The sequence below is a fragment of the Prionailurus bengalensis genome, chromosome A1 (genome assembly GCF_016509475.1).
Source record: "Prionailurus bengalensis isolate Pbe53 chromosome A1, Fcat_Pben_1.1_paternal_pri, whole genome shotgun sequence".
In the NCBI taxonomy this organism is placed as follows: domain Eukaryota; kingdom Metazoa; phylum Chordata; class Mammalia; order Carnivora; family Felidae; genus Prionailurus; species Prionailurus bengalensis.
This window is the reverse complement of record NC_057343.1, coordinates 114,708,638-114,735,001: the sequence shown is the minus strand read 5'-3', so window position 1 is coordinate 114,735,001 and position 26,364 is coordinate 114,708,638. Positions and strand designations below refer to the sequence as shown.

The 26,364-nt window shown below is 40.3% G+C and overlaps 1 protein-coding gene across 3 annotated transcripts in view; it reads left to right on the top strand.

Annotated features, from left to right (window-relative positions):
• KLHL3 (kelch like family member 3) overlaps nt 1-26,364 on the top strand; it is a 286,330-nt gene that overhangs the window by 169,796 nt on the left and 90,170 nt on the right. For 2 of the 3 annotated variants that reach the window (XM_043588624.1, XM_043588615.1), the window contains one exon: nt 15,590-15,709. In XM_043588624.1, the coding sequence (XP_043444559.1) occupies nt 15,672-15,709 (38 nt within the window). In that variant the 5' untranslated portion in view covers nt 15,590-15,671. Of the gene's footprint in view, nt 1-15,589; nt 15,710-26,364 lie in introns of those variants that run through there. The other variant, XM_043588633.1, reaches the window with a different exon arrangement.

Below are 26,364 nucleotides of genomic sequence, written 5' to 3'. Positions count from 1 at the left end.
CCAGGGGCTTAGTGTTGGACTCTGTGTGGCCTGCTGGGCAACAGAGCATCCGGAGGCCTGTTTCCTAGGCTGGGAGCAGAGGTGGGTAGTGTCCTCACCTTCTGTTGGTGTGATAGTTAGTAGAAGGGCAGGGGCGAGGTGAATCGTGGTTTAGAGGTTCTGGATCAGGCTCATTTGCTTGACTGGTGGTGTGTGGGGGCTGAAAGGTCCTTGTGAGACTAGCAGTAGCTGATCAGGGTACTGCTTCCTGAGCATTTTTGGGCATCTTCTGTTTTTAGAAATGTAATGAGTCTTTGCCCTCTAGGAGATCTCTTGTTCTTTGATGCTCTGGTGCCTCTCTGCTGGGAAGGCTGATGTCCTGGGCTTTATAACACCTGCTTTTTGCACATGTTCTTTTGTCTTTCCCCTACTGGAGGCAGAGAGTAGTCAAGAAATACAAATTGAACAGCTTCCAAGGTTCACCATGTCACCCAGCTCACTACCGTTTGTTTCCACTTCACGTCCAGCTCACCATGTCAGGCATTCAAGTCCTCTGAAATCTGGCTCAGTCTGCATTCGCTCTGCTTACCCATACCCCAACCAAGCAATCTTTTGGTCTGTTTTGTGACCATACATCCTGTATACTGCTCCATCCAGCCCCAGATCCTTAGCTCCTGGAGTTCCTTTTGCCTGGAATGCCTTTTCCCATCTTCTTTTCCTAAAGTTATCCATTTAACAAGGCTGTTTTAAATTCCTATTTTGTGTTGGAAACCTCAGCTTTTCTAGTCCCGGGTGATGTTCTTCTGAATTCCAGTACCTCAGGTTTGTGTCCATAGTTGGATACGGAATAATAGGCCCACCCGCCAGATCTTTTTGTGCTTTTGTTTCATGTGTCTTACAAGCCCCCAGACTCAGAGACATGTCTTCAGGGGGTAAGGATGGTGCCACTCTGAACACTCGTCACTCATCGCTGTGTGGCTACATGCATAGTAGGTGCTGCCTAATTGTTTGGTGATGAACTGATAACTTTTGTGGGAAGCAGTGATAACTAAGAGGAAACTTGGTGAGAGAAGAGATTGAAACCTTTGGCCAATAGGTTCATCTTTGGCTATCGGCCTTATTATCTCAGCACGGGTCATTGACCCTATGGAATGCTTTTGTAGGCCGAGAACAGGGGAAGTAGCCTGGTTTTACAAGTTCCCTGGGAAAGCCAGGGTTGGAGAAGCTGAGTGACTAGCCTAGGATCACATGTCAAACCTCCAGCAACTGGAGGAATCCTGAATGTGTGCTTGTTCCGCACTTAACCTGCTGAAGCTTAATTGGCTGTTTTTAAGCATTAAGATTTTTTCAGCCAAGAGATTTCTACTGAACAATTTTCTTTCTTTGCCATGAGGGTATGAAAATAACTTCTCCCTTAAAAGGCTATTAATTGAAAGCCTGGGATTTAGAGTAACACAGGCCTTGCAGTGAATCTCCTTTATGAAATGTGTGACCTTGAGTGAGTCACATTTAGTCATAGATAATTTTTCTTTTTGGTATAAAGGGAGTAATAGCAGTATCTGTACCTCATAGAGTTTTTGTGAGGATCAAATGAGGTAATATATATATAAAGCATCTAGTAAAATGTCTGTGGCACAGACTAGGTACTAGGTAAATTGTCGTTGTTTTATCTTTGGTGTTCATCTATTGCCCTGGTGTACCCCATGACTCGTGCTGGGATACTAACCAAAGCTTGTTTTAAGGACTTTCTATGTTTATCATCTAAAGCAGCCTATGTGGGACTTTTCCTATGAGAAAACTGGGGAGAGCTTATCAGGATCCTTCTCTTGCTTCTACCTGAACCATCCATCTCCTCATAGTGAGATACCACACGGGGCTTGGCATTTCCTCTGGTAGTTTTCACCAACACCTACCTTAATCCTCCTTTTTATAGACTTCCTATGGCATCTGGATGCCTTTAGTGGTTTGGAACTATGAACCAGATACACTTGTGTTCAGTCAAAATCTCAAGAAGAACATGTGAGTTTGCACACACCTTTGCTGTATCCCCCAAAGCTCTCCAGCTCCCTAAGGGACCTGCTGATGCTGAGATTCCCATCTCCCTTTGTGAAGAATCACTGTTTCTTGATCAGTCACAGGAAGATGACTCTGCATTCTGTTTTATGAAGGGAAAGGGTCTCTGGCTCTCAACTACTACAGTGATAAATTGTGTGTATGTATGGGTATGTGCGCTTGTAGAGCAGATAGACATTGAAAATGGCAGTTGCTCTTGCTCTTAGGATTTTATTTCAGTTCTGGAAATCAGTCTTGTGGGCTGATCAGCCTTGTTATACTCTGGAAACGTATGTGTTGGTGATGGTTGCACAACAACGTGAATGTATTTAATGTCACTGAATTGTATCCTTAAAAGTGGTTAAAATGAAAATTTCATGTTGTGTATATTGCTACAGTTTAAAAAAATTTTTTCCAGGGATGTCTGGCTGGCTCAGTTGATAAAGCATGTAATTCTTGATCTCAGGGTTGTGAGTTCGAGCCCCACGTTGGATGTAGAGATTACTTAAAAATAAAATCTTCAAAAATATTTTTTTTCCAGGCTCAGTGTCTGATATATCTGCAAGATTTGCAGAGAACAACTTTCGGAAGAGGCATAATACAAAGGGGAAACTAGTTGTCCATTTTTCCTAAAATTGTGGTTTTCTTCATCAGAAGCACTGGTGTGTACCTGCTTGAGAGGGGCACCATGCACCCAGCACTATGCCATGAATTTGTGGGAGCAATTCGCAGGAGAACGGCTCATCCTTATGAAAGAGAGCCTGCTCCTTCTCAGGGAACTTCAGAACCAGAAGAGATTTTTTTCACCCTTGATCCACGAACAGATCATATTTTTTGAGAAGACATGACTTAGCTGATAATTCTTTAAATGCTGAGACTGGCATTGCCAGGTAAGATACTAGCAAGACCCCCCCCCCCCCCCGGCCCTCCCCCAGAGAAGAGGCAAGTATTGAATACCCTTGTCTTTTCTCTCTTCCCACAGCATTCCTTGAGTCCTCTCCCACTACTAGTAGTCATGGATAGAAATTTGTAGAAAATTTTGGGCATCACTGCTGCCTGAAGCAGATGTGCATTTCAACCATGATAATTGAAACCAAATTTTCCATTTTGGAAATATTTGTTGGTGAAGTAAGGTTTTTAACTGTAAAAAACAAAGTCACTGAAGCCACTTGATTTCCCCATACCCAGATTTGGGTTTTCAGGACTTTGCTTGTTAGGTTTTAGAATGTTTAGACACATGTAGACAGGAACATTTTTGGGGTTAGTTTTCTAAAGCAAGTGCTTTATTTGATGAAATTTGCCATTGTAGAAGTGACCTAATTCTTTTCAATTGCTGGATGAACCCTAAAACTAGGTTAGCCTGAAAAGAATATTAATAAACCATAATAAAAAATAACTTGAACATGCTTTATTTTTAGTTTTTTTTCCTATTGAATAAGTTCAGTTGTTCTTAAGCTGGAAATTCTGTAACTTTTTAAAATCATTTATAAGGATTTTCAAACTCCCAGCACCTTTCCTGGACTTTTTTTTTTTTTAACTTAACAAAGTCTGTTGAAGCTTTTATCAAGACTATACACTTGGAAGAGCTCTGCTCTTCTGTTCAACCCAAATAGAAGCTTGGCTCTCGAAATGCCACATAACAAGGGTTGTGTTTTCTTTTAGCCTCCCTCTCTCCTTGTGTCATTCTGTCTATCTGAACACAAGTGCTTCTCTTGTGTTTTACATTTTTTCACAGCCCACTTAAAAGATTCCCCTGCCCCTCCCCCACTCCAGGTTATGAAGAAAACTGTGAACTGGGCTCTTAGGACTGTGATTAGCAACATACCTGTTCTTGAGCTTGTTGACCAAGGAGCACATCATAGGAATGGCAGAGCTGCTCCCCAGCTTTGACCAATCACAATGGACTTATGTGAAGTCACTACAGTTAATAATAATATCAACTGTAATATACGCTGAAGTTTCCCTACACTCAGCGGAGTAAGGTAGTGCAATGTCACAGGTCCTAGAGGGTTCAGTCTTTTTCATTTGGCCTGGTTTGGCTGTACAGCGAAGAGCCTCAAGGAGTGAGACAGAAGAATTGAGTTCCCTTGGCCCAGTAGGCTGTGGACATTGTCCCAAGTCATTGAACATTGCTATTAAGAACATAGGCCAGATCAGATCAGATAGACCTGGGTTTGAGTGTCAATTCTCCATTCAGTAGTTACCTGGGACTTCCAGACGAGTTTTATCTCAGTGCTTCTGGGGATAATAGGGAGGTTCTGAAGATAAAATGAGATCATGGAGGCAAAGTGCTTTAACGTACTATCAGCTTTCGGTAAATGCTGTTATTAACTGTTAGCCAGGAGCTATAGCTTACTGATGAACATCTTCCATGTGTCCATGTGGGCCGTTGCAAGGGCTCAGCCTAATGCCGTGAACTCAGGTGGTACCACTGAAAAGGTATGAAGAATATGGGGCTTCGTGGCAGCCTGTGTGTGGGTGGTGTTTCTTGATGACAGGACTGTACCATCTAGTCCTGAATCCTGCTGCCCAGCCATCTTCAAGTGACAGGTCCTCTGTTAACCCAAAAGTAGAAACTTGAATTTGGTCAATTTGACCTTGAACTTCAGGATTGGGATGTATGCTATCTCTGTAGTTTGCTCAGAGTCCTGTAGGTAGAGAAACCCTATTCTGTCACTGTCCCACTGCTGCCCACACTTGGAGAAGCACAGTCATGCTGATGAACTCATGAGAACTGAAAGTACAACAGTCAGAAAGGCACTTTATTAATTTTCAGTGAAGGGTGCTCTGGATGTTCCTGAAGACTTGTTACCACATTCTTGATTCCTGAAGGAGGATCATGGGGGAGGCCACAATTACCAAAGGCTGCATGGTGAGCTAGGGACTGAGTTATGGCATTCGAATATTTATAGGTTTCAAGCTTTACCACAAGGATCTGGCCTGAAGCTGAACCAGGTCAGACCATGATGATTAAGTTATCTCTTTCCTAGATAGTGTGCCCTGAGCTGGACAAGGGGCTGTCTCTGTCTGATTCTTGTTTTCCAGTTTCCCTTTCTAAATGACACTTGCTTTGTTGAGGGATTTTAGCATATTCATCGTAGTCTTACGCCGTCTCAGAGTTGTTTTGCCTTCTTGAGGTGACTTTGCTTCTCTTTATTCTCTGTGATCTGTAGCTTGAACATGATGTGCTTGGGCTCTTTGTATGTGGCCCACCATTAGCCCACTCTCCCTGAACTTTATTTGCATCTCTTGAAGGCTGTTAGAGGGGATGGCAGTTCCTAAGCCTCAGCAGCATTTCTTGGTTTCCCTTTCTTCTCCTCCACACTCTCTCATACCCGGGGTGCCCTGGAGCTCCTAACTTGGCAGATCCCCCAAACACTTCTGCATAGTCAGCCTGCTCTGAGGCTTTTCCGTCTCCTGCCCTGCCCACGTGCTTTCTCTAGAAGTGTTCTCCTTTCCATTCCTTGCATGAAGTTTCCTCAGCAATGGAAAGAGCCTAAGAACTGACACACTAAGTAACACCCCCTCTTGCTTCCTTCCCTCTTCTCTAGTTGATGATGCCTTTCTCTCTCCCTGCATCCTCTTTATTCTGTAGACCAACACAGAGGACTAGACTGGCTAAGAAAAAACCCTCCCTTCTTAGGGAGTACAAGGAGGGGGAGTTGAGAGACACAAAGCCATAATTATTTTAATGAGGAGAAGTGCGGAAAGATGGAATAGTTGCTAGTTATACCTTATTCACTTACCTATCTAATCATTTACTCACTGATTATTTATTGAGCACCTGCCATGTACCAGAAGTCCAGAATGCAGAGGGAAATTAGATAGCATCCTGGTTCTCAGGGAGCTTAAAGTCTAAGGTTGGCAGCGATGTGCTGGAGCCAGCACTTACCCATTTGCAAGAGCTGCTTGTTAAATTGTCAGGAATATTGTGAGTCATTCTATTAAATATGCTCTTTGCTAAAAATAAATTATATAACTTAATAATAAATTATAGACAAGAATAATGAATACCCCAAAATCAATGATTTTACTGTGGTCTATGCCTTTTACATTATGACTCTTGTGTCTTTATAATGGAAAGACTATGTAGGGTTATAATGGTGTGCTGCTGCACATCTTTTTCCAATTCCACATGCTCAGTGACAACATGTTGGTAGCTTGAAATCTGACATGGTGGGAGTATTTACACCATGGAAATTGGCAAATGTTACAAATCAGGGCTCTCTCCCTCGCAACCAACTGTTAAACATTTAACAGCACTCCCCCCCCCCCCCCACTGTGGGGGAGACAGAAAAGTAAGAGGTAATTATAATTTATATGGAAGGAAGCACAGAGTACTGTGGGAACACAGAAGAAGGGAAGTTAATCTCGTGGGTAGTGGAAGATGCTAGGGAAGACTTCCAGCATGAAGGCTTGAAGGGCTGGTAGGAATGAGTGGGGTGGGGCAAAAGAGCCTGGCGTATTTAGGTGTAAGTATTTCAGTACTATAGTAGCAAGAAGTCTTCAGGGCAATGATGGGGTTATAAAGGGCCAGGAGAGGTCTCTGAGATTTATTCTGAACGCAGCGAGGAACCAGTGAGAGGTTTCACATAGAACATCCTTTGCTCTTACTAATATTCTCTAAATGTCACTCTGGAGTTAGGGAGGAGGATATGGTTGTATACAAGGCAGGAAGGGGATTATGACTGTGAGAAGGGAATGGAGTGGAGAGAGATTAAAGGAGCACTTGGGGTTATATGGGAGGGGGGTGAAAATGGGAAGAGCATATCAAGGATGACATCCCACTTTCTGCTTTGGATAGGTGAGTGGGCAGTTGGTTTTGCCTCTGAGATAGAGGATACAGAAAGAACAGTAGGCTTGAGGAAGAGTAGGGAGGGTGGAGGGCATCAGTATTGCATAGCCTGAGTATGAGTTACTGTGCAAAATGTGAGGGAGTCAAAATAGACTTTGGGTATGTAGAATTTAGAGGACAAGGGAGGGCAGGAGAAACGGCTGTGGGAGGTGGTGTGCTGAGAGGGCTTGTTGTTTAAAACTTCTTTATTTTTATTTAGAACTTCTGTAACATTTTGTGTGTATTGATTTATATTTTAACTCTGAAAACCTATCCCACGTTCACTTTTTTAAGTTATTAGGCTGGGGGAAAAAAAGGGTGGGGAGAGAGCTCCTGCGTGGCTCAGTCAGTTAAGCATCTGACTCTTGGTTTTAGCTCCGGTCATGATCTTATGGTTCTTGAGTTCAAGCCCCACATCAGGCTCTGCACTGACAGTGTGGAGCCTGCTTGGGATTCTAATAAATAAATAAAAAAACTTAAAAAAATAAATGGTTAGGCTTGGAGTCATTGGTTGAGGCAGACTCTTCCACTCTGCTCTACTGTTTATCAGTTTGTAGGGACAAGTGAAGGGTTTTCAGGTCAGAGTTCATTGATGACAAATATGGGATGAGGGCCTGTTGTGGGTGTGGCCCTATTCGGGGCAGGCTAAGCCATGTAAAGAGTCCTTGGACCCACGTTCCTTGTCCACCAGGTATGTTGCATCTAGTAGGAGAGGAGTGGGTTGTTAGATAGGTACCATGAAAACATAATCAAATCTATATGCCAGTTCAGTTATAGGACAGAAATACTTGAGGAATTTAGGAAGACAGAGATCACTTAGGACTGAAGTATACAGAGGACTTCATAGAAGAGGCAACCTTAATTGGTCCTGAAAGAAGAGGTATTTAGATTATGATAGAAGAAAAGGAAGGCAGAATCTGTCTATAGTGAATAATTTCATCTGCTCAGTAGAAAACAGGTTCTCAGTAAATATTTGAGGAAGAGATAGGGCTGGGATTTAGATTCAGTCCAGGTCAAGGAGGACCTTGAATACTAAGCAAGGTACCATGACTTTATCCTATAGTTTGGTAATGTTTCAGGTTTTTAGCTCTATAGTTCTTTGAAAGGAAATTCTACGTGGACACACAATACACAGAATAAATGGAAGCAGGTGGCTCTGACTGAGCCTCTAGCCTACAGCCCTCATGACCCCTGAAGAAATCTGTGGGCAGTGAGAATCTGAAAGATGTGATCAGAATGACCTTTTAGGGATTAATGTTGCAATAGTGTGCAGGAAGTGCTTGGAGGGAGGGCATCCAGAATGGGGGATAGCCACTGTAGTAGGAGACACGGGAGAGGCCACTGTCACAGGCTAGCCCAAGGGAAAAGAGAATGGGAGAACCCAGGAAGGAAGGGACAGCTCTGTTCATCCTTCTTAAGGTTATGAGTCTTGACTGTCTCATATGTATGACTTTTTTTTTCAAGTTTATTTCTTATGAGAGAGAGTGAGGGAGAGGTGGGGGGAGGGGTAGAGAAAGGGAGAGACAGAATCTTAAGCAGGCTCCACGCTGTTGGGAAGGAGCCTGAAGTGGGGTTCGAATTCACAAACCATGAGATCATGACCTGAACTAAGATCAAGAGTCAGAGATTTAACCAACTGAACCACTCAGGCGCCCCTCATATGTATGACTTCTTAAATGGCACCAGTGAGAATGTGAATAAAGTCTGAGCCATCTTGCAATACTCTCTTTCTCTGGGCTATTTATTGAAGGGGTTGTTGGCCTTTCAACAGCAGCAACATGGAATTACTCACTTCCTTGTGTTCACCATGGCAGCAGTGGTGGTTCATGGAGGTATGTTTACTACTAACAGGACAGTGTGTAAGATTTAATTAAATTTTAAGCCAGATTTGTAGTGACTTGTCTTATTTGACAAAGTTGACTTGTCTTGTTCTACTGCAGCTTAAGTAGAAAATGGATTTGATGACTATTTCTGTCTAATTCTATAGGAAACAGCAAGGATTCTGCCTGGCCAGTACTTTCTCACCATGTCTACTGTTGTTGATATATTTAAATCTTAGATGTGGCTCAACTTGAATGTTATTGAAACTCTGAGCATCTCAGCACAAATGAATGCTCCTTTGTTAAGTAGCCAGAGGTTGAGGTCTGGTGGAAGGGGCATATATAAATTAATATCAACTATGGAGGGAATTTGGTAGGCTTTATGTCTCTTGCCATATCGTGAAACCTGGAAGTCTCACTTACCTCATTTGGACTGGCTGGGAGTTCTTGAAACCTGGTATGGTTTTAATAGAGACTGAAACTTTTTTAAAATATAATTTATTGTCAAATTGGTTTCCATACAGCACCCAGTGCTCATCCCAACAAGTGCACTCCTCAATGCCCATCACCCACTTTCCCCTCTCCCCCACCCCCCTTCAACCCTCAGTTTCTTCTCAGTATTTAAGAGTCAATAGAGGCTTATACAGAGAAAGACAGATACCATATGTTTTCACTCTTATGTGGATCCTGAGAAACTTAACAGAAACCCATGGGGGAGGGGAAGGAAAAAAAAAAAAAGAGGTTAGAGTGGGAGAGAGCCAAAGCATAAGAGACTCTTAAAAACTGAGAACAAACTGAGGGTTGATGGGGGGGTGGGAGGGAGGGGAGGGTGGGTGATGGGTATTGAGGAGGGCACCTTTTGGGATGAGGACTGGGTGTTGTATGGAAACCAATTTGACAATAAACTTCATATATTGAAAAAAAAAGAGTCAATAGAGGCTGAAACTTAAGGGATGGTCAAGTTTGGAGCCATTCTTTGCTCTTGGAGAAATCAAACAGTTTGTGCTTAGAGTAAGGGCATTTGCTAATAAAAACTTCAGGAGAAAACATTTTGTGATTGAATCTGCCTAGAGAAACGTGCATGTGTGTGTGTGTGTGTGTGTGTGTGTGTGTGTGTGTGTGTAATTTTGGCTGGGTCTGGGTAGAGTGAAAAGTATGATCTTATAGACATTGAACATGGACATGAGAGTGGGAATATACCTCTGTGTGGTCTGTGTTTCACAGGTGGGGAGGGGGATCCACCAGCCGTGTCTAGCATAAAGAACTGAGCACATTGGGGCCTTTAGAGAGTGGGAGTGGGCTGTGTATGGGGACTAACTAATTAAGACTTGGTATGGATGGAGGGAGAAAGATTTGGGGGGAGGGAATGGGGGTATTTAGTATCTCTGCCTGAGCCATGTGACCCTAGGTTGAGACATGTGTTTGCACGCATATATATACGTATATTCTATCCTGCTGGAGGGTGTAGACTCTGGTGAAAATAGCTTGGGTTGATTCAAGTCAGGGACACCTGAACTCAGCTTCCATCTTTGTAACTTATTATCTCTGTGATCTTGTACAAGATTCTTAACTTCGCTGAGCACTCACCTTCTCTCTTTCCTCACTTTCCTGTTCCTTGGAAGGTCACTGAGTTGCCACGAAGCTTGTAACTTCCAGAAAGCAGAGATCTAGACTCTACTGCAGAGTTCCCATGTCATCACAGAGCTGCAGAGCAGGGGAAGAAAGAGACCTTAGGATCTGTCTGATGTCAAGCCTTGCCCCTGTATCAAGGGTGGGAAGGGCTCCAGATATAGTGGGAAGACCAGATGTGCTTTCCCTAACCAGCCCGGTGGGCATCACCAAGTCACTTCTTCTTTCAGGGAGGCTTTGGTATGAATTGCATTTTGTTGAGCTTTAATCCTTTGAATAGGTAATCTATGTTTGAGACCTTTTGGTAAACACAACATTGTATTAACAGGACTGATTCATTGGACCATTTTGACACACTGGAAAGTGCAAAAGCAACACAACAAGGAAGAGCAAGCCTTCCTGTCCATTAGTCACACTGGAGATTATTGTCACTGCTTCCAAAATGGCTGTGTTTATTCTACATCTCCATATATGTGAAATGGAACTGAATCTGTCGTCCACTGGGCTTTTAGGAGCTCTAATCTTATTAGTTCCCTGTCAGAACCCTTCAGTGGTTCTCTGGTCAATACCATATTATATATTTTTTCCCTTGACTTTTAAGGCTCTTTATAGTTTGAAGATAGCATTTATGGTGAATATTTATGCAGTCTTTTTTACAGTTTCTAGATTTATCCCAGAAATGCAGATATGGTTTAATTTTAGAAAATATATTAGTATCATTTACCACATTAAAAGGTTAAAGGGAAAAATCCATATGATCACTTCATTAGATTCACAAAAATATTTGATAAATTCAGTATAGTTTTATGATTAAAAAGCAATAAAATGCAAGGGAATTTTCTCAATTTGATTAAGGTTATCTATAAAAATTTTACAACAAACATGCACAATGGAGAAACATTAAAAACATCATCTTTAAAATCAGAAAGACAACAAGAATATTTGTTAGCACACTTTCTTTTTTTTTTTTTTTTTTTTTAATTTTTATTTTTGGGACAGAGAGAGACAGAGCATGAACGGGGGAGGGGCAGAGAGAGAGGGAGACACAGAATCGGAAGCAGGCTCCAGGCTCCGAGCCATCAGCCCAGAGCCTGATGCGGGGCTCGAACTCACGGACCGCGAGATCGTGACCTGGCTGAAGTCGGACGCTCAACCGACTGCGCCACCCAGGCGCCCCAAGCACACTTTCTATTCAACATTGTGTGGCTATCCTAGCCAGTGCAAAATTTCTTTAAAAAAAAAAAAAAAAAATTTAGACACCTAAGAATTGGAAAGGAGGGGGAGAAAAAACCCTCTGGCATTATATGCAGGTTAATTTGACTGTTTACATAGAACACTTTATCGACTCTTCAAATATAGAAATAATAGGAACATTTGGTAAGGTGGCTATTTAGTAATTTGCAAAAATCAATTGCATTTTATAAACCATAGCAATCAGAAAATAAAATTCATAAAAGACACCATTGCTATTGTAAAACAGCAACAAAAGCCCTAAAGTACTTAATACATTTAATCAAATGTATAAAGTCTTCATTAAGAAAAATATAAAAGTTTGACATTAAAGACGATTAAATAAGTGGAGAGAGATATTCCATGTTCATGGATCAGAAAACATAATATCAAAAAGATATCAGTTCTATACTAATTGATCTATAAATCATTACAGTTGCTATCAAAATCTCATAATATGTCATGGAACTTAATAAGCTGATACTAAAATTTGTATGAAAGAATAAAGAAAGTAGAATAGTCAAGACACACTTGAAGCATAATAATTGGATTGAAGACTTACCCTGTCAGATATCAAGCTTTATAATGAAGTTACAAAAATAATGTGGTACTGGCATAGGGACAGGTAAACCAACCAATGGAATAGCTTAGAGAGTCCAGGAATAGATCCCTATATTTGGAACTTTGACATGACTTAAGGTGGCATGACAGGTAAGTGGGAAAAATAAGTATTCAGTAAATGGAACATATGGAAAAAATTAAATCCCTATTTCACACCAGGACATAAAAATCAACATCAGATCAAATAAGGGCCATTAATCAAAAGCAAAAATGTAGGGCACCTGGGTGGGTTAAGGATCAGACTCTTGATTTCTGCTCATGTCACGATCTCACTGTTCATGAGATCGAGCCCCATGTTGGGCTCTGTGCTGACAGTGAGGAGCCTGCTTGGGATCCTCTGTCTCCCTGTCTCTCTCTGCCCCCCCCCCCCTGCTCACACACTCTGTCTGTCAAATAAATAAACTTAGAAAACAAAAGCAAAAATGTTAAACTTTTAGTAGAAAATAGAAAATAAGATCTTCTGGCTTGGAGTAGGAAAAACATTGACTTTAAAAGAAATAACACTTGGGGCGCCTGGGTGGCTCAGTCGGTTAAGCATCCGACTTCGGCTCAGGTCATGATCTCGCGGTCTGTGAGTTCGAGCCCCGCGTCGGGCTCTGTGCTGACAGCTCAGAGCCTGGAGCCTGTTTCAGATTCTGTGTCTCCCTCTCTCTGACCCTCCCCCATTCATGCTCTGTCTCTCTCTGTCTCAAAAATAAATAAACGTTAAAAAAAATTTTTTTTAAAAATAAAAGAAATAACACTTGTGGGATTTCTCACATGAAGTTTTTCAACTTTACGGGATGCTCTTTCATGTTGATCTTATCTTCAGTTTTGAGATTTTCTTTTCTTCCTTAAACACATAATTCTATAGGACGCCTGGGTGGCTCGGTTGAGTGTCCGACTTCAGCTCAGGTCATGATCTCGCGGTCCGTGAGTTCCAGCTCTGCGTCGGACTCTCTGCTGACAGCTCAGAGCCTGGAGCCTGTTTCATATTCTGTGTCTCCCTCTCTCTCTGACCCTCCCCCATTCATGCTCTGTCTCTCTCTGTCTCAAAAATAAATAAACGTGGGGCGCCTGGGTGGCGCAGTCGGTTAAGCGTCCGACTTCAGCCAGGTCACGATCTCGCGGTCCGTGAGTTCGAGCCCCGCGTCGGGCTCTGGGCTGATGGCTCAGAGCCTGGAGCCTGTTTCCGATTCTGTGTCTCCCTCTCTCTCTGCCCCTCCCCCATTCATGCTGTGTCTCTCTCTGTCCCAAAAATAAATAAACGTTGAAAAAAAAATTCAAAAATAAATAAACGTTAAAACAACAACAACATATAATTCTAATCATCTGCCTTTGTGTATCTCTTGATATTTATATTCCTGTGCCTGATTAATTAACTTCTTTGCCCCCAGAATCCAAATAGTCCCAAAGTTCAGATGACTGTGGCTTATATTTGCATGCTGAACTGAAGGTGGGGAAGGAAGGCCAAAAGAGGAGTCTGTGATGGTCAGACAAATTGTAGGTCTTGCATGGTGGTTGTGATTTGATTGTTCCAGTAGTTACAAATCTCACTGTAAGATCTGTAGAGACTGTCAGGTCTCCGGAACAGTCTCTTAACCACAGAAGTCCCTTTCTCAAGCCAGTTTGCAAGTCTAGGTGGTGGCGTGGAAGGAGGCACGCCAGGCAAAGGCAAAGCAAACTGTCTTTAAACTAGAGTTGGAGAGTTGGAGTGAACTGTGAGTCTCCAAATCTACACAAATGGAGAAGGTCCTGTTTTCTTATCAGAACAGAGGTAACTCCAAGGTCCTGGACTTGACCTTGGAGCTGAAAAGTTTCATTAGGTTGGGAAAAGAAGTCCATTTTTGTGTATTCTTTAAAAAAATTTTTTTTTAGTGTTTATTTATTTTGAGAGAGAGAGAGATATTGTAAGTGGGGGAGGGGCAGAGAGAGATGGAGACGCAGAATCTGGAGCAGGCTCTAGGCTCTGAACTGTCAGCACAGAGCCCCAAGCAGAGCTTGAACCCAGGAGCTGGGAGATCATGACCTGGGCCGAAGTCAGATGTTTAACTGACTGACCATTGACCGTTCTTTCAATAATTTTTTTTCCTCCCCACATAAAGCTGAGACATACTGCTTAGGAGTTGTTGGGCATCTACTTGGCATCCATAGGGATATGAGTGTTTGTCTTCTGTATAGAGGACTTCGAGGTTGTGAATGACTTGGAAGTCACCACTTGCTCACTTAGCCCACATGGATAGCTCTTCTTTTCATAATAATGACAGTCCCTTGTCTTACCCTGGGATTATGTTTTCCCAAAAGCTTTCATTCCTGTTATATTGTTTTCCATACCACAGGCGATGTGATCTTTGTTAAGGACAGATGTGTTCACCTGTTCCTGTCTACTTCTCTCTCCCTTTAATGGCTTCTCATTGTCTCAGGGTAAAATCCAAGCTCCATTGCTTTGCTAATATGACACTTACAGGACTGCTCAGTCTTCTAGGCTTTGCTCTTGAGACTCTCTTCTAGTTTTACTGAACTCACTTGACTCTTGTACTCCAGGTCTTTGTATATGTACTCTTTCCTCTGCTGGGATATTCTCCATTTTCCTTTTTACTTTGCTTGCTTTTGCTCTTTCTTAGGATTTCTGCTCTCCCTCAGCTTCTGGAAAGTTTCCCCTCATACTGCCAGCCCCGGAGTAGTTGCCCATCCTCTGCACTTATGTCCAGTCGTGATACATAGGATATGATGTTTAGGTTTTTACTTGGTTTTCTCCTACACCGTACTGTAAGCTTTGTGAGAGCAGTGTCTGTGCCTTGTTTGTTGTGTTTCCCTTAATTTTTTTTAACATTTATTTTAGAGAGAGAGAGAGAGGGAGAGAGGCAGAGCGCAAGTGGGGAAGAGGCAGAGAGAGAGGGAGACACAGAAACGGAAGCAGGCTCCAGACTCTGAGCTGTCAGTACAGAGCCTAATGCGGGGCTTGAACTCACAAACCGCGAGATCATGACCTGAGCCGAAGTCGGATGCTTAACCGTCTGAGCCACCCAGGTGCCCCTCCCTTAAATTTAAATACAGTGCCTGGTACACGGTAGCCTCCATTAAATTTTTGTTGAGTGAACAAATTTCCCTACGAAGTGAGTGGTCACTTTGTCTCCCTCCGTCTCCTCCACCCCTTTAGGGCATGGGGGATGGAGGATAAGGATATCCCACAAAGTCGCACACGTGATGGTAGTAGCTGAGCTAGGACCCAGCTTCCACCAGAGGAATGTAGTTTGCACTGGAAGATCCTGCAGAAATGGCTGACCCAACGCATTTTCTTTTCCTGCTGGGTCTGTGACAAAGAGAACAAGCTGACAAAGATGCTTCTGGTGGGTGGGCAAATGCACGGAGTTGTAGCAGCTGGGTGCTGGGTTTACCAACATGTGATCCTCTCTTTCCCCTCCCACTCTCTTCCTGTTCACAGCATCAAGCCGAGCTCTCAGCCCCCGGTTCAGGCAGGGGATGATGAGAAGAACCAGAGGATCATCACTGTCAACTCTGCCCACATGGGGAAGGCGTTCAAGGTGATGAATGAACTGCGGAGGTACTTTTCCTATTTTGCCTGTGCCCTTTTGGGAAGAGCTTGTTGAGTGAGCGTCATCAGAGACTGAGAACAGAAGTCGGAACACCACCACCTAGTGAATTCTGACTCTTCCCCACCTACTCTCAGTCACTTGGCTTCCCCTTTAAACTCCAGTCGAGACAGATTGGCTTTCAGAAAGTACTCTATCTCCTTTGCATTTATTTAACACTTTTCATTGTACTCCTTAATCACAGAGGAATAATTTTTTATGGCTATAGCAGTTCTGTTCATAAACTTGGTTTCCAACCAAACCAGCTGCCTAATGACTAATAATAGACTGATTGCAATACCTACACATAGTTGCAGATTAAAGATTGTGGGTGCTACACATTTTCTGTTGGCCTCCCTCCCTCATTCCTTGGTCTGAACTTAGCTTGTTAAGACAGCTATGTGAGTGGAAAAATATCTAGCTTCTTCAATGTAGTTTAACTGTGTAAAGGAAGGAATGAAATGCAAATGTGCTCATCCTTTGTAGGCTGGCTAATGGTGAGTGTGTGCAGGCTATTTATAAAGCTGATATGTGCATTTGGTGAGTTTGCTGCAAAACAGATTTGGGACACTGAGCATGTTTTTCTCTACAAAGGCTGTACACCCAGTCTCCTCCCTACCAGAGAACTCAGAAGGTTCCTTTGCCCACAGCATTATTTACAGCATAGTTAGCCCTATTGTGATCTATAATTGCTAATCTCCTCTTTTCTCTGTTGTTTGTGAGCTCCCTGAGGGCGAGGACAACTTCTGAATCGTTTTGATCTCTAGCACCTAGTACTTCATGGGCTCTTCAAGGCATTTACCGAAGATGCCCAGAGGCACTGACTAGGCTCTGGGATAGGTAGCTTAAAAAATGTAAATAGTTAAATGAAAATGATCTTCCTATAATACAAAATAGGTGTTATGAACGAGGAATGCATCAGGCGCCTGTCAGTTGTTAGAAGTGCAATAATTATTTGTTTCTGAAAGGGTACTATGAAAGCAAATATGTCATACGCCACCTTTGGAGAACACTTGTTTTTGGAGAACACTTTATAAAGGGATGATGCTTGAGCTAAATTTTGAAAGACAAGTAAGAGTTAAAGAAATGAAAAGTGGCGGGATTAGGGGGAAGCCTTCCAGGCAGAGACAATGGCATAAGTAAAAAGCACATATAGCTAACGATGTGTTTGTTGAGTAGGGGCTTGAACTACTTTTATTTATTTATTTTTTAAAAAGTTTATTTATTTTGTGTGTGTGTGTGTGAGAGAGAGAGAGAGAGAGAGAGAGAGAGAGCACAAGAGCATGGGAGGGGCAGAGAGGGAGGGAGAGAGAGAATCCCAAGCAGGCACTGTGCTGTCAGTGCAGAGCCCGACATGAGGCCCGTTCCCATGAACAGTGAGATCATGACCTGAACCAAAATCAAGAGTCAGACCCTAACTGACTGAGCCGCCCAGACACTCCAGGGGTTGAACTACCTTTTTCTTTCTTTTTTTTAAAATATACTTTATTGTCAAATTGGCTTCCATACAACACCCAGTGCTCATCCCAACAAGTGCCTTCCTCAGTGCCCATCACCCACTTTCCCCTCTTCCCCACCCCCCATTAGCCCTAGGTTTGTTTTCTGTATTTAAGAGTGTCTTATGGTTTGCCTCCCTCCCTCCCTGTTTGTAACTTTTTTTTCCCTCCCCCTTCTCCATAGTCTTCTGTTAAGTTTCTCAAGATCCACATAGGAGTGAAAACATATGGTATCTTTCTTTCTCTGACTTATTGCACTTAGCATAATACCCTCCAGTTCCATCCACGTTGCTGCTAATGGCCGGATTTCATTCTTTCTCATTGCCAAGTAGTATTCCATTATATATATAAACCATATCTTTATCCTCATCAGTTGATGGACATTTAGGCTCTTTCCATAATTTGGCTATTGTTAAAAGTGCTGCTTTAAACATTGGGGTACATGTGCGCCTATGCATCAGCACTCCTGTATCCCATGAGTAAATTCCTAGCAGTGCTATTGCTGGGTCATAGGGTAGTTCTATTTTTAATTTTTTGAGGAACCAGAGCAGCTGCATCAGTTTGCATTCCCACCAACAGTGCAAGAGGGTTCCCATTTCTCCACATCCTTGCCAGCATCTATAGTCTCCTGATTTATTCATTTTAGCCACTCTGACTGGCATGAGGTAGTATCTCAGTGTGGCTATGATTTGTATTTCTCCAGGAGTTGAACTACTTTAAAAAAAAATTCTGTCTGGTTCTGTATTTGTTTCCTCATTTCCTTCTTCTGTAGGGCCCAATCTTTGGTGTTAAAAACCAAGTTAAATTAAATTTGTCTTATGCACTATTGCTCAATATTTATTATGCCTCCTGCCAGATTTCCTGGAAGCTCTACCCATAGTTGTTTTAGGCAGTGGTCAGTGTTCATGCCTATGGGTCCAGTTTTCTTGTTCCTGAGGAATTTGTGTTGTTTTCCGTAGATACTAGGTAGATAGTAGTGACATTCCTCATTTAGTTCTCTTCAGTATGGCTTGTGTCTTCTGTCTGATTTAAGACTCCAGGCCTCCAAGTAAACAACCTAACTTTACATTTCAAGGAATTAGAAAAAGAAAAACAAACTAAACGAAGTTATCAGAAGGAACAAAATAAATATTAAAGATTAGAGCAGAGATAAATGAAATGAGACTAAAAAGACAACAGAAGAAAATCATTGAAAGTGATAATTGGCTTTTTGAAAAGGTAAACATAACTTTAGCTAGACTAACCAAGGAAAAAAAAGAGAGAAGACTCAAAATTATAAGTGAAAGAGGAGGCGTTACAACTTGATACCATGGAAATACAAAAGATTTTAAGAGGCTACTATGAACAATTGTATGCCAACAAATTGGATAATCTAGAAGAAATGGACAAAATCCTTGAAAAGTACAACTTACCAATACTGAATCATTAAAAAATAGAAAATCTGAACAGACCAGTAATGATTAAGGAGATTGAATCAGTAATCAGAAATCTCCTAATAAAAAAAGGCCTATGACCAGATGGCTTCACTGGTGAATTCTACCAAATATTCAAAGAAGAATTAATGCCAGTCCTTCTCAATTCTTCCAAAACATTGATGAGAAGGGATCACTCACAAACTCATTTTAACAAGGCCAGCAATTACCTTGATATCAAAGCCAGATAAGGGCACTACAAGATAAGAAAACTGCAGGCCAGTATTCCTCGTGAATATTGATGTAAAAATTCTCAACAAAATACTAGCAAACTGAATTCAACGGTACATTAAAAAGATCATACACATTAATAGACTGAAGGATAAAAATCATATGATCCTCTTAATAGATGCAGAAAGTGACAAAATCCAACATCCTTTTATGATGAAAACTCCCAACAAATTGGATATAGAAGGAACATACCTCATCATAATAAAGGCCATGTATGACACATCTACAGCTGCTATCACATTCCGTGATAAAAGGTTGAAAGCTTTTCTTCTGAGGTCAGAAACAAGACAAGGGTACTTACTCTCACCATTCCTGTTGAACAAAAACTGGAAGTCCTAGACAGAGCAGTTAGTCAAAGTGGTGGGCATCCATATAAGAAAGGAAGAAGTAAAATAGTCTCTGCAGATAACAAGATCCTTTTTATAGAAAAACCTAAAGATGCCCCCAAAAAACTTTAGAACTGATAAACAAATTTGGTGAAGTCGCAGGATACAAAATCAACTTATTAAAATCAGTTGCATTTCTATATGCTAACAGTGAACTATCTGAAAAAGAAAGAAAACAGTTCCATTTCCAATAGTGTCAAAAACAGTAAAATATTTAAAAATTTATCCAAGGAAGTGAAGGATCGGTATGCTGAAAACTATTATATGTTATTGAAAGAGATTGAAGAAGACAAAAATAAATGGATAGATATCTGTTTTATGTATTGGAGGAATTAATATTGCTGGTGTCCATAATACCCAAAGCCATCTATACATTCAATGCAACCTGTATCAAAATTCCAATGCCATTTTTTGCAGAAATAGAAAAAAATTCTACAATTTGTAAGGAGCCAAAAACAACCCTGAATAGCCAAAGCAGTCTTGTAAAAGAAGAACAAAGCTGGAGATACACAGTTTCTGATTTCAAACGATATCACAAACACAGACCATGAACAGAATTGAGAGCCCAGAAATAAACCCACATATATGTCAACTAATATTTGACAAAGAAGCTAAGAATGCTTAGTAGAGAAGTAGCCTCCTCAGTAAATGGTGTTAAGAAAACCGGACAGCCACATGAAAAATAATATAATTGGACCTGAATCTTAATCCTCCTCATGGAAGTTAACTTGAAGTGGATTGAAAGACTTGAAAGTAAGACCTAAAACCATACCACTTCTAGGAGAAAACAGGAAAATCCCATTTTACACATAAAGACATTATTGAGAGGATACCATTTTTAAAGGTCACAGAATCCACAGAAATAATATTTTCCCAGATCTTTGGGCATCCCTTAGCTCAGTTAATTTGACACATAAGATTAACCATTACAATCTTGTTCTTCCATTTTTTCTTTTATTTTCTTTTTTTTTCAAATGGAGCACAATCTGTATATGTTTTGTCAGGAAATTTTTAGTGCAGGTTTAGGCATGGATTTCCCTTTTATTTTTCTTTTAATTTAAAAAAATTCCATTTTTCTTTCTTTTTTTTTTGAAAAGGAACATATTATAGATCATTTAGAAAATAAATATGAGCAAAAAATCATCTATAATTTTAATACCCAGTGGTTACCATTGTTAACACTTGGGAGAATATTTTTCTTAAAAATACATCTTAACCAGATTTTTTTTCTCTTACCACTGTATTGAACAAGTTTTCTTTTTCTTTTTTTTTTTAATTTGTTTTTTGATTTTAATTAAACTCTCTGTCACACGTGGAGGTCGAACTTATGACCTGGTGATCAAGAGTCACATGCTCTATGGACTGAGCCAGCCAGGTACCCCTGTATTGAACCGGTTTTTTCTGTGTTAGAACTGTTCTACAACATTATTTTAAGTAGATGAATGATTTTCTGTATTTTTGGTTAATTTTTGAAAAACCCAGTTCCTGTTGTTAGATGTTTTAAGTATTCAAATCTCTTATGTAAACAGCACCTGCAGTGGTAATGTTTGGAGCAATATGGCATACTGGTCACAAGCATAGACCATGGAGGCAGGCAACCTGGTTTCAAATCTTGGCTCCAGTAGTACAGTTCTGTGACCCTGTACAAGTTAACTAATGTTCCTGCCCTCACTTTTGTCAAACATAAAATGAGGCTAATAATAGTTCCAGGGTTGCTCGCTTGTTAAGGGGATACTAAGTAAAGTCCTTAGAACAGTGGTAGCACATGTATTACTGTTGTTAAACACTTGTGCACATTCACAATTATTTCTATAGAATTAATTCCTTAGAAGTAGAATTACTGATTTCAACAGCATGTAGCATAATAATAATAATAATAATAATAATAATAATACCTCTTCCTTAGATATTGTTTTGAGGCCCTGGCACATAACGAACATTCTGCAACTCCTAGCTATGATTATGATGATGGTGGTGGTGGTGATGAGGAGCTCAGTTACAGGGATATGGCATTAGGTAAGAGAGTCAAACTTTTGTTCTCAATGAAGCTTGCATTCTAGTGGTGTTTAAAGATCATATCAAATTCTCAGGTATTTAATGGTTTTGAATTTTTTTAATTTCTGGGGCACCTGAGTGGCTCGGTTGAGTGTCCGACTCTTATTATCGGCTTAGTTTGTAGTCTCACAGTCCTGGGATTGAACCCCACATCGGGATCCGTGCTGAACATGGAGTCTGCTTGGGATTCTCTCTCTCCTTCTGTCTCTGCTCCTCCCCAGTCCCCTCTCAAAATAAATAAGTAAACATTAAAAAAAAATTTTTTTTAATTTCTAAGGTATTAAAGGCATGGCTAATTTTTAAAACTGGAGTGGAATGGGTGAGTGAGGGAGAGAAAGGGAGCCTGAAGAGATGCTTTACTGATCTGGGTGAGTTTAATAGGAACTGGAGGGAGGCGTACTTTGTTTTGATGAAGGCCTGGTAAAGCATCTTGCTTGCCATCCAGGGTCTAAGTTAATGAAATGTTATGTAATATTCCAGGGACCTGGGGTTATTTCTTGCACTGTTTTCACATTTTTTCTCCTTCAATTTTAAGCTATTTTAGTTCACATACACATGTTCTATGCAATTTATGAATCACACAATTCACGAGTTTCCTATTCTTTTTACTTCCATGGTAGAGAATGGGCTGTTGGCATGGTAACTAACTAGCCTTCCTCTTCCTTTTGCCTTTTATCGCTCTGCTCTGAGCCTACCAGCAGCTGCTTCTGGGCAGCAGACTCCTAATGGCTCTTTGGTTCCTGATTTACCATCCGGCCACCAAGTGGGGATATGGTCCCTTTTGAAATAGTACCCCAGATCATTCCTGAAAAGGAGAGATAGTCTCTTGTATCCCGTTTTGACAGTTTTAACCTCCCCTTTCACCATCCCTAAAATTTCTCTACCTTCAGCCTTTTTTTTTTTTTTTTAAAGATGATCTGCCACTATGCCTTTTGTTAATAGTAATGAATCATCTTAGTACATTGCTGTTTTTCTTTTTTTGGTAACAGCTTTATTAAGATATAATTCATGTGATGGGGTACCTGGGTAGCTCATTTGGTTGAGTGTCCGGCTCTTGATTTTGGCTCAGGTCATAATTTCGCAGTTCATGAGCTTAAGCCCTATGTCAGGCTCCGTGCTGACAATGTGGAGCCTGCTTCAGATTCTCTCTCTCTCTCTCTCTCTCTCTCTCTCTCTCTCTCTCTCTTTCTCTCTCTCTCACTCTCACTCTTTCTGCCCCTGCCTCGTGCACATTCTCTCTCTCTCAAAATAAATAAATTTTAAAAACTTAAAGATATAATTCATATGCCATATTTAAAGTGTCAATGGCTTATAGTATAGTCACAGAGTTGTGCAACTAACAGCTGATTTTAAAACATTTTCATCATCCCCTCCAAAAAATTCCTCTGTATGTTAGCAATAATCCCATTGTTTTCCCTACCCCTCACCCTTCAGTAATCTACTTTCTGTCTCTATAGATTTGCTTATTTTGGAATTATGTAATAAGCCTTTTGTGACTTCTTTGTCAGCATAATGTTTTCAAGGTTCATCCATGTTGTAGCATGTCTCAGGATTTCATTCCTTTTTATTGCTGAATAATATTGCATTGTGTATATGTACCACATTTGATACCCTTTGGCTGCTATGAATATTGCTGCTGTAAACATTCACATATACATTTTTGTGTGGATGCATGTTTTCATTTCTTTTGGATATATACCTAAGAGTGGGTTGCTAGGTCACATGATAATTACATGTTTACTTTTGGAGGAACTGCCAGACTGTTTTCCAAAGCACTGCACCATTTGACATTTCTACCAACAGTGTATGAAGGTTCCAGTTTCTTTATATCCTTGCCAGTGTTTGTTATTATCTGTGTTTTTGATTACAGCCATCCTGGTGTCTGAGGTGATATCTCATTGTGGTTGTGATTTGTATTTCTCCAATCATTAATGATGTTGAGCATCTTTTTATGTGATCATTGACCGTTTCTATGTCTTACTTGAAGAAATGTCTATTTAGATCCTTTGTCCATTTTAAAATTGGGTTATATGTCTATTATTGAGTTAAAAGTGTTCAAGTTGTTTATATATTCCAGATACAAGTTTCATATCAGATACATGATTTGCAAAGTTTTTCTTTCCTTGTTCGGGTTGTTTTTTTTTTTTCACTTTTTTGATATCCTGATGGTGTCTTTGGAAGTGCAAAAGTTGTAAATTTTGATGTCTGATTTGTTTTTTTCTTTTGTTGTTTGTGTTTTGGTGTCCTGTATAACCATTGCCTAATCTGAAGTCATGAAGATATACCCCTATGTTTTCTTCTTAGAGTTTTATAGTTTTAGCTCTTATATTTATTTTTTTGATCTATTCCAAGTTAATTTTTGTATATTATGTGAAATAGGGGGTCCTTTGTTTTTTTCATACGTAGATATCCAATTCTCTGAGCACCATTTGTGGAAAGACAATTTTTCCCCTATTTGAATATATTGGCACGCTGGTCAAAACTCAGTTGACTGTTTTGTGTCACAAAAGAAATCATCAACAAAACAAAAAGGCACTCTACTGAGTGAGAGAAGATATATGCAAAAGATATATCTGATAAGGGGTTTATATCCAAAAGATATAAAGAACTTCTACAACTTAGCACCAGGAAACAAACAATCTGATTAAAAAGGGGCACATAATCTGAATATATTTTTCCAAAGAAGACATACACATGGCCAGCAGGTACATGAAAAGATGCTCAACCTCACTAATCTTCAGGGAAATGCAATTCACAACCACAATGAGATATCACCTTATACTAGTCAGAATGACTAGTATCAAGAAGACAAGAAATAAGTATTGGCGAGGATGTGGAGAAAAGGAATCCTCGTGCACTGTTAGTGGGAACAGAAATTGGTGTGACCACTGTGGAAAAGAGTGTGGAGGTTTCTCAAAACATTAAAAATAGAAATACCATGGGGACACCTGGGTGGCTGAGTCAGTTAAGTATTGGACTCTTGGTTTCAGCTCAGGTCATGATCTCATGGCTTTGCAGGCTTGAGTCCCACATTGGGCTCTGTGTTTGCATTGCAGAGCATGCTTGGGATTCTCTCTCTCCATCTCTCTCTGCCCCTCCCTGACTTGTGCCTGTCTCTGTCTTTCTCAAAATAAATAAATAAACTAAAAAAAAAAATAGAAATACCATGAAACCCAGTAATTCCACTACTGATATTTACCCAAAGAAAATGGAAACACTAATTTGAAAATAAATATGCACCCCTATGTTTATTCTAGCATTATTTACAATAGTCAAGATACAGAAACAACTTAAGTGTCCTTTGATAGATAAATGGATGAAGAAGAAGGTGTGTGTGTATGTGTGTGTGTGTGTATAAAATATGGAATATTAGTCATAAAAAAAGAGATCTTGCCATTTGTGACAACATGGATGGACCTAGAGGGTATTATGCTAAATGAAACAAATCCGACAGAGAAAGAGAAATACCATATAATTTCTTTTATATGTGGAATCTAAAAAAAAAAATGAATGAACAAACAAAAAAACAGACACAAACTCATAAATTCAGAGAACAAACTGGTGGTTGCCAGAGTGGAGAGGAGTGGTGGCAAAATAGAAAAGAGCAAAATAGAAAATGGGCAATAGAAATGGGCAAAATAGAGAAAGGGAATTAAGAGGTACAAACTTCCATTTATAAAATAAATAAGCCATGGAGATGGAAGGTATAGCATAGAGAATAAAGTCAATAATATTATAATAGTGTGGTATGGTGCCAGATGGTAGATACACTTATCATGGTGAGTGAGCATTGTGTAATGTGTAGAATTGTCAAACCACTATGTTGTACTCCTGAAGCTAATATAACATTATATGTCAACTATGTATCAATAAAAAACATTTTAAAAATAAATGATAAAAAATTTTTAAAAATGAATTGACTGTGAGGGTATATTTCTGGATTCTCAATTCTATTCTATTGATCTATATATCTATGGTTATATTATTACTCTGCTGTCTTTAGCTTTGTAGTAAGTTCTGAAATTGGGAAGCATGAATCCTTCACCTTATTCTTCTTTTTCAAGATTGTTTTGGCCATTCTAGGTCCCTTGCATTTCTGTATGAATTTTAGGTTTAGCTTGTCAGTTTCTGCAAAGAAGCCAGCTGAAAGTTTGATAGAAATTGGGTTGAAAGTGTAGAACAATTTGGGAAGGTATTGCCATCTTTTTTTTTTTAATGTTTATTTAGTTTTGAGAGGAGGGGAGGGGAAGAGAGAGGAGGGGACAGGGGATCTGAGGCAGGCCCTGCACTGACAGCAGCGAGCCTCATGCGGAGCTCAAACTAACGAACTGTGAAATCGTGAAATCGTGACCTGAGATGAAGTTGCATGCTCAACTCACTGAGCCACCGAGACGCCCCTGGGGGAGTATTGCCATCTTAAAAATATTAAGTTTTTCAATTCATGAACACTGGAAGTCTTTCCATCTATTCAGGTCTTTCTTGACTTTTTTCAACTGAGTTTTACAGTTTTAGAGGACAGGTTTCATGCTTGTTTTGTTAAATTTATTCTTTAGTGTTTATTTTTGATGCTATTTTAAGTGGAATTTTTCTTAATATTATTTTTTGGTTCATTGCATGTATATAGAAACACAGTAAATTTTGTATATTGATCTTGTATTCTGCAACATTATTTTTTTATTAGAGAGAGAGAGAGTACAAGCAGGGAAGAGGGGCAGAGGGGCAGAGGGAGAGACAGAATCTTAAGCAGGCTCTATGCTCAGAGCATAGACAAAGTCAGAGCCTGATGCAAGGCTTGATCCTATGATTCTGGGATCATGACCTGAGTTGAAATCAAGAGTCAGGCGCTCAATCAACTGAGCCACCCAGGCACCCTTGCAACCTTCTTAAACTCATTTATTTGTTTTAATATATTTTTTAGTGGATTTCTTATAGGATTTTCTATATACAAGATCATGTCATCTGTGAATATCGTTTTATTTCTTCTTTT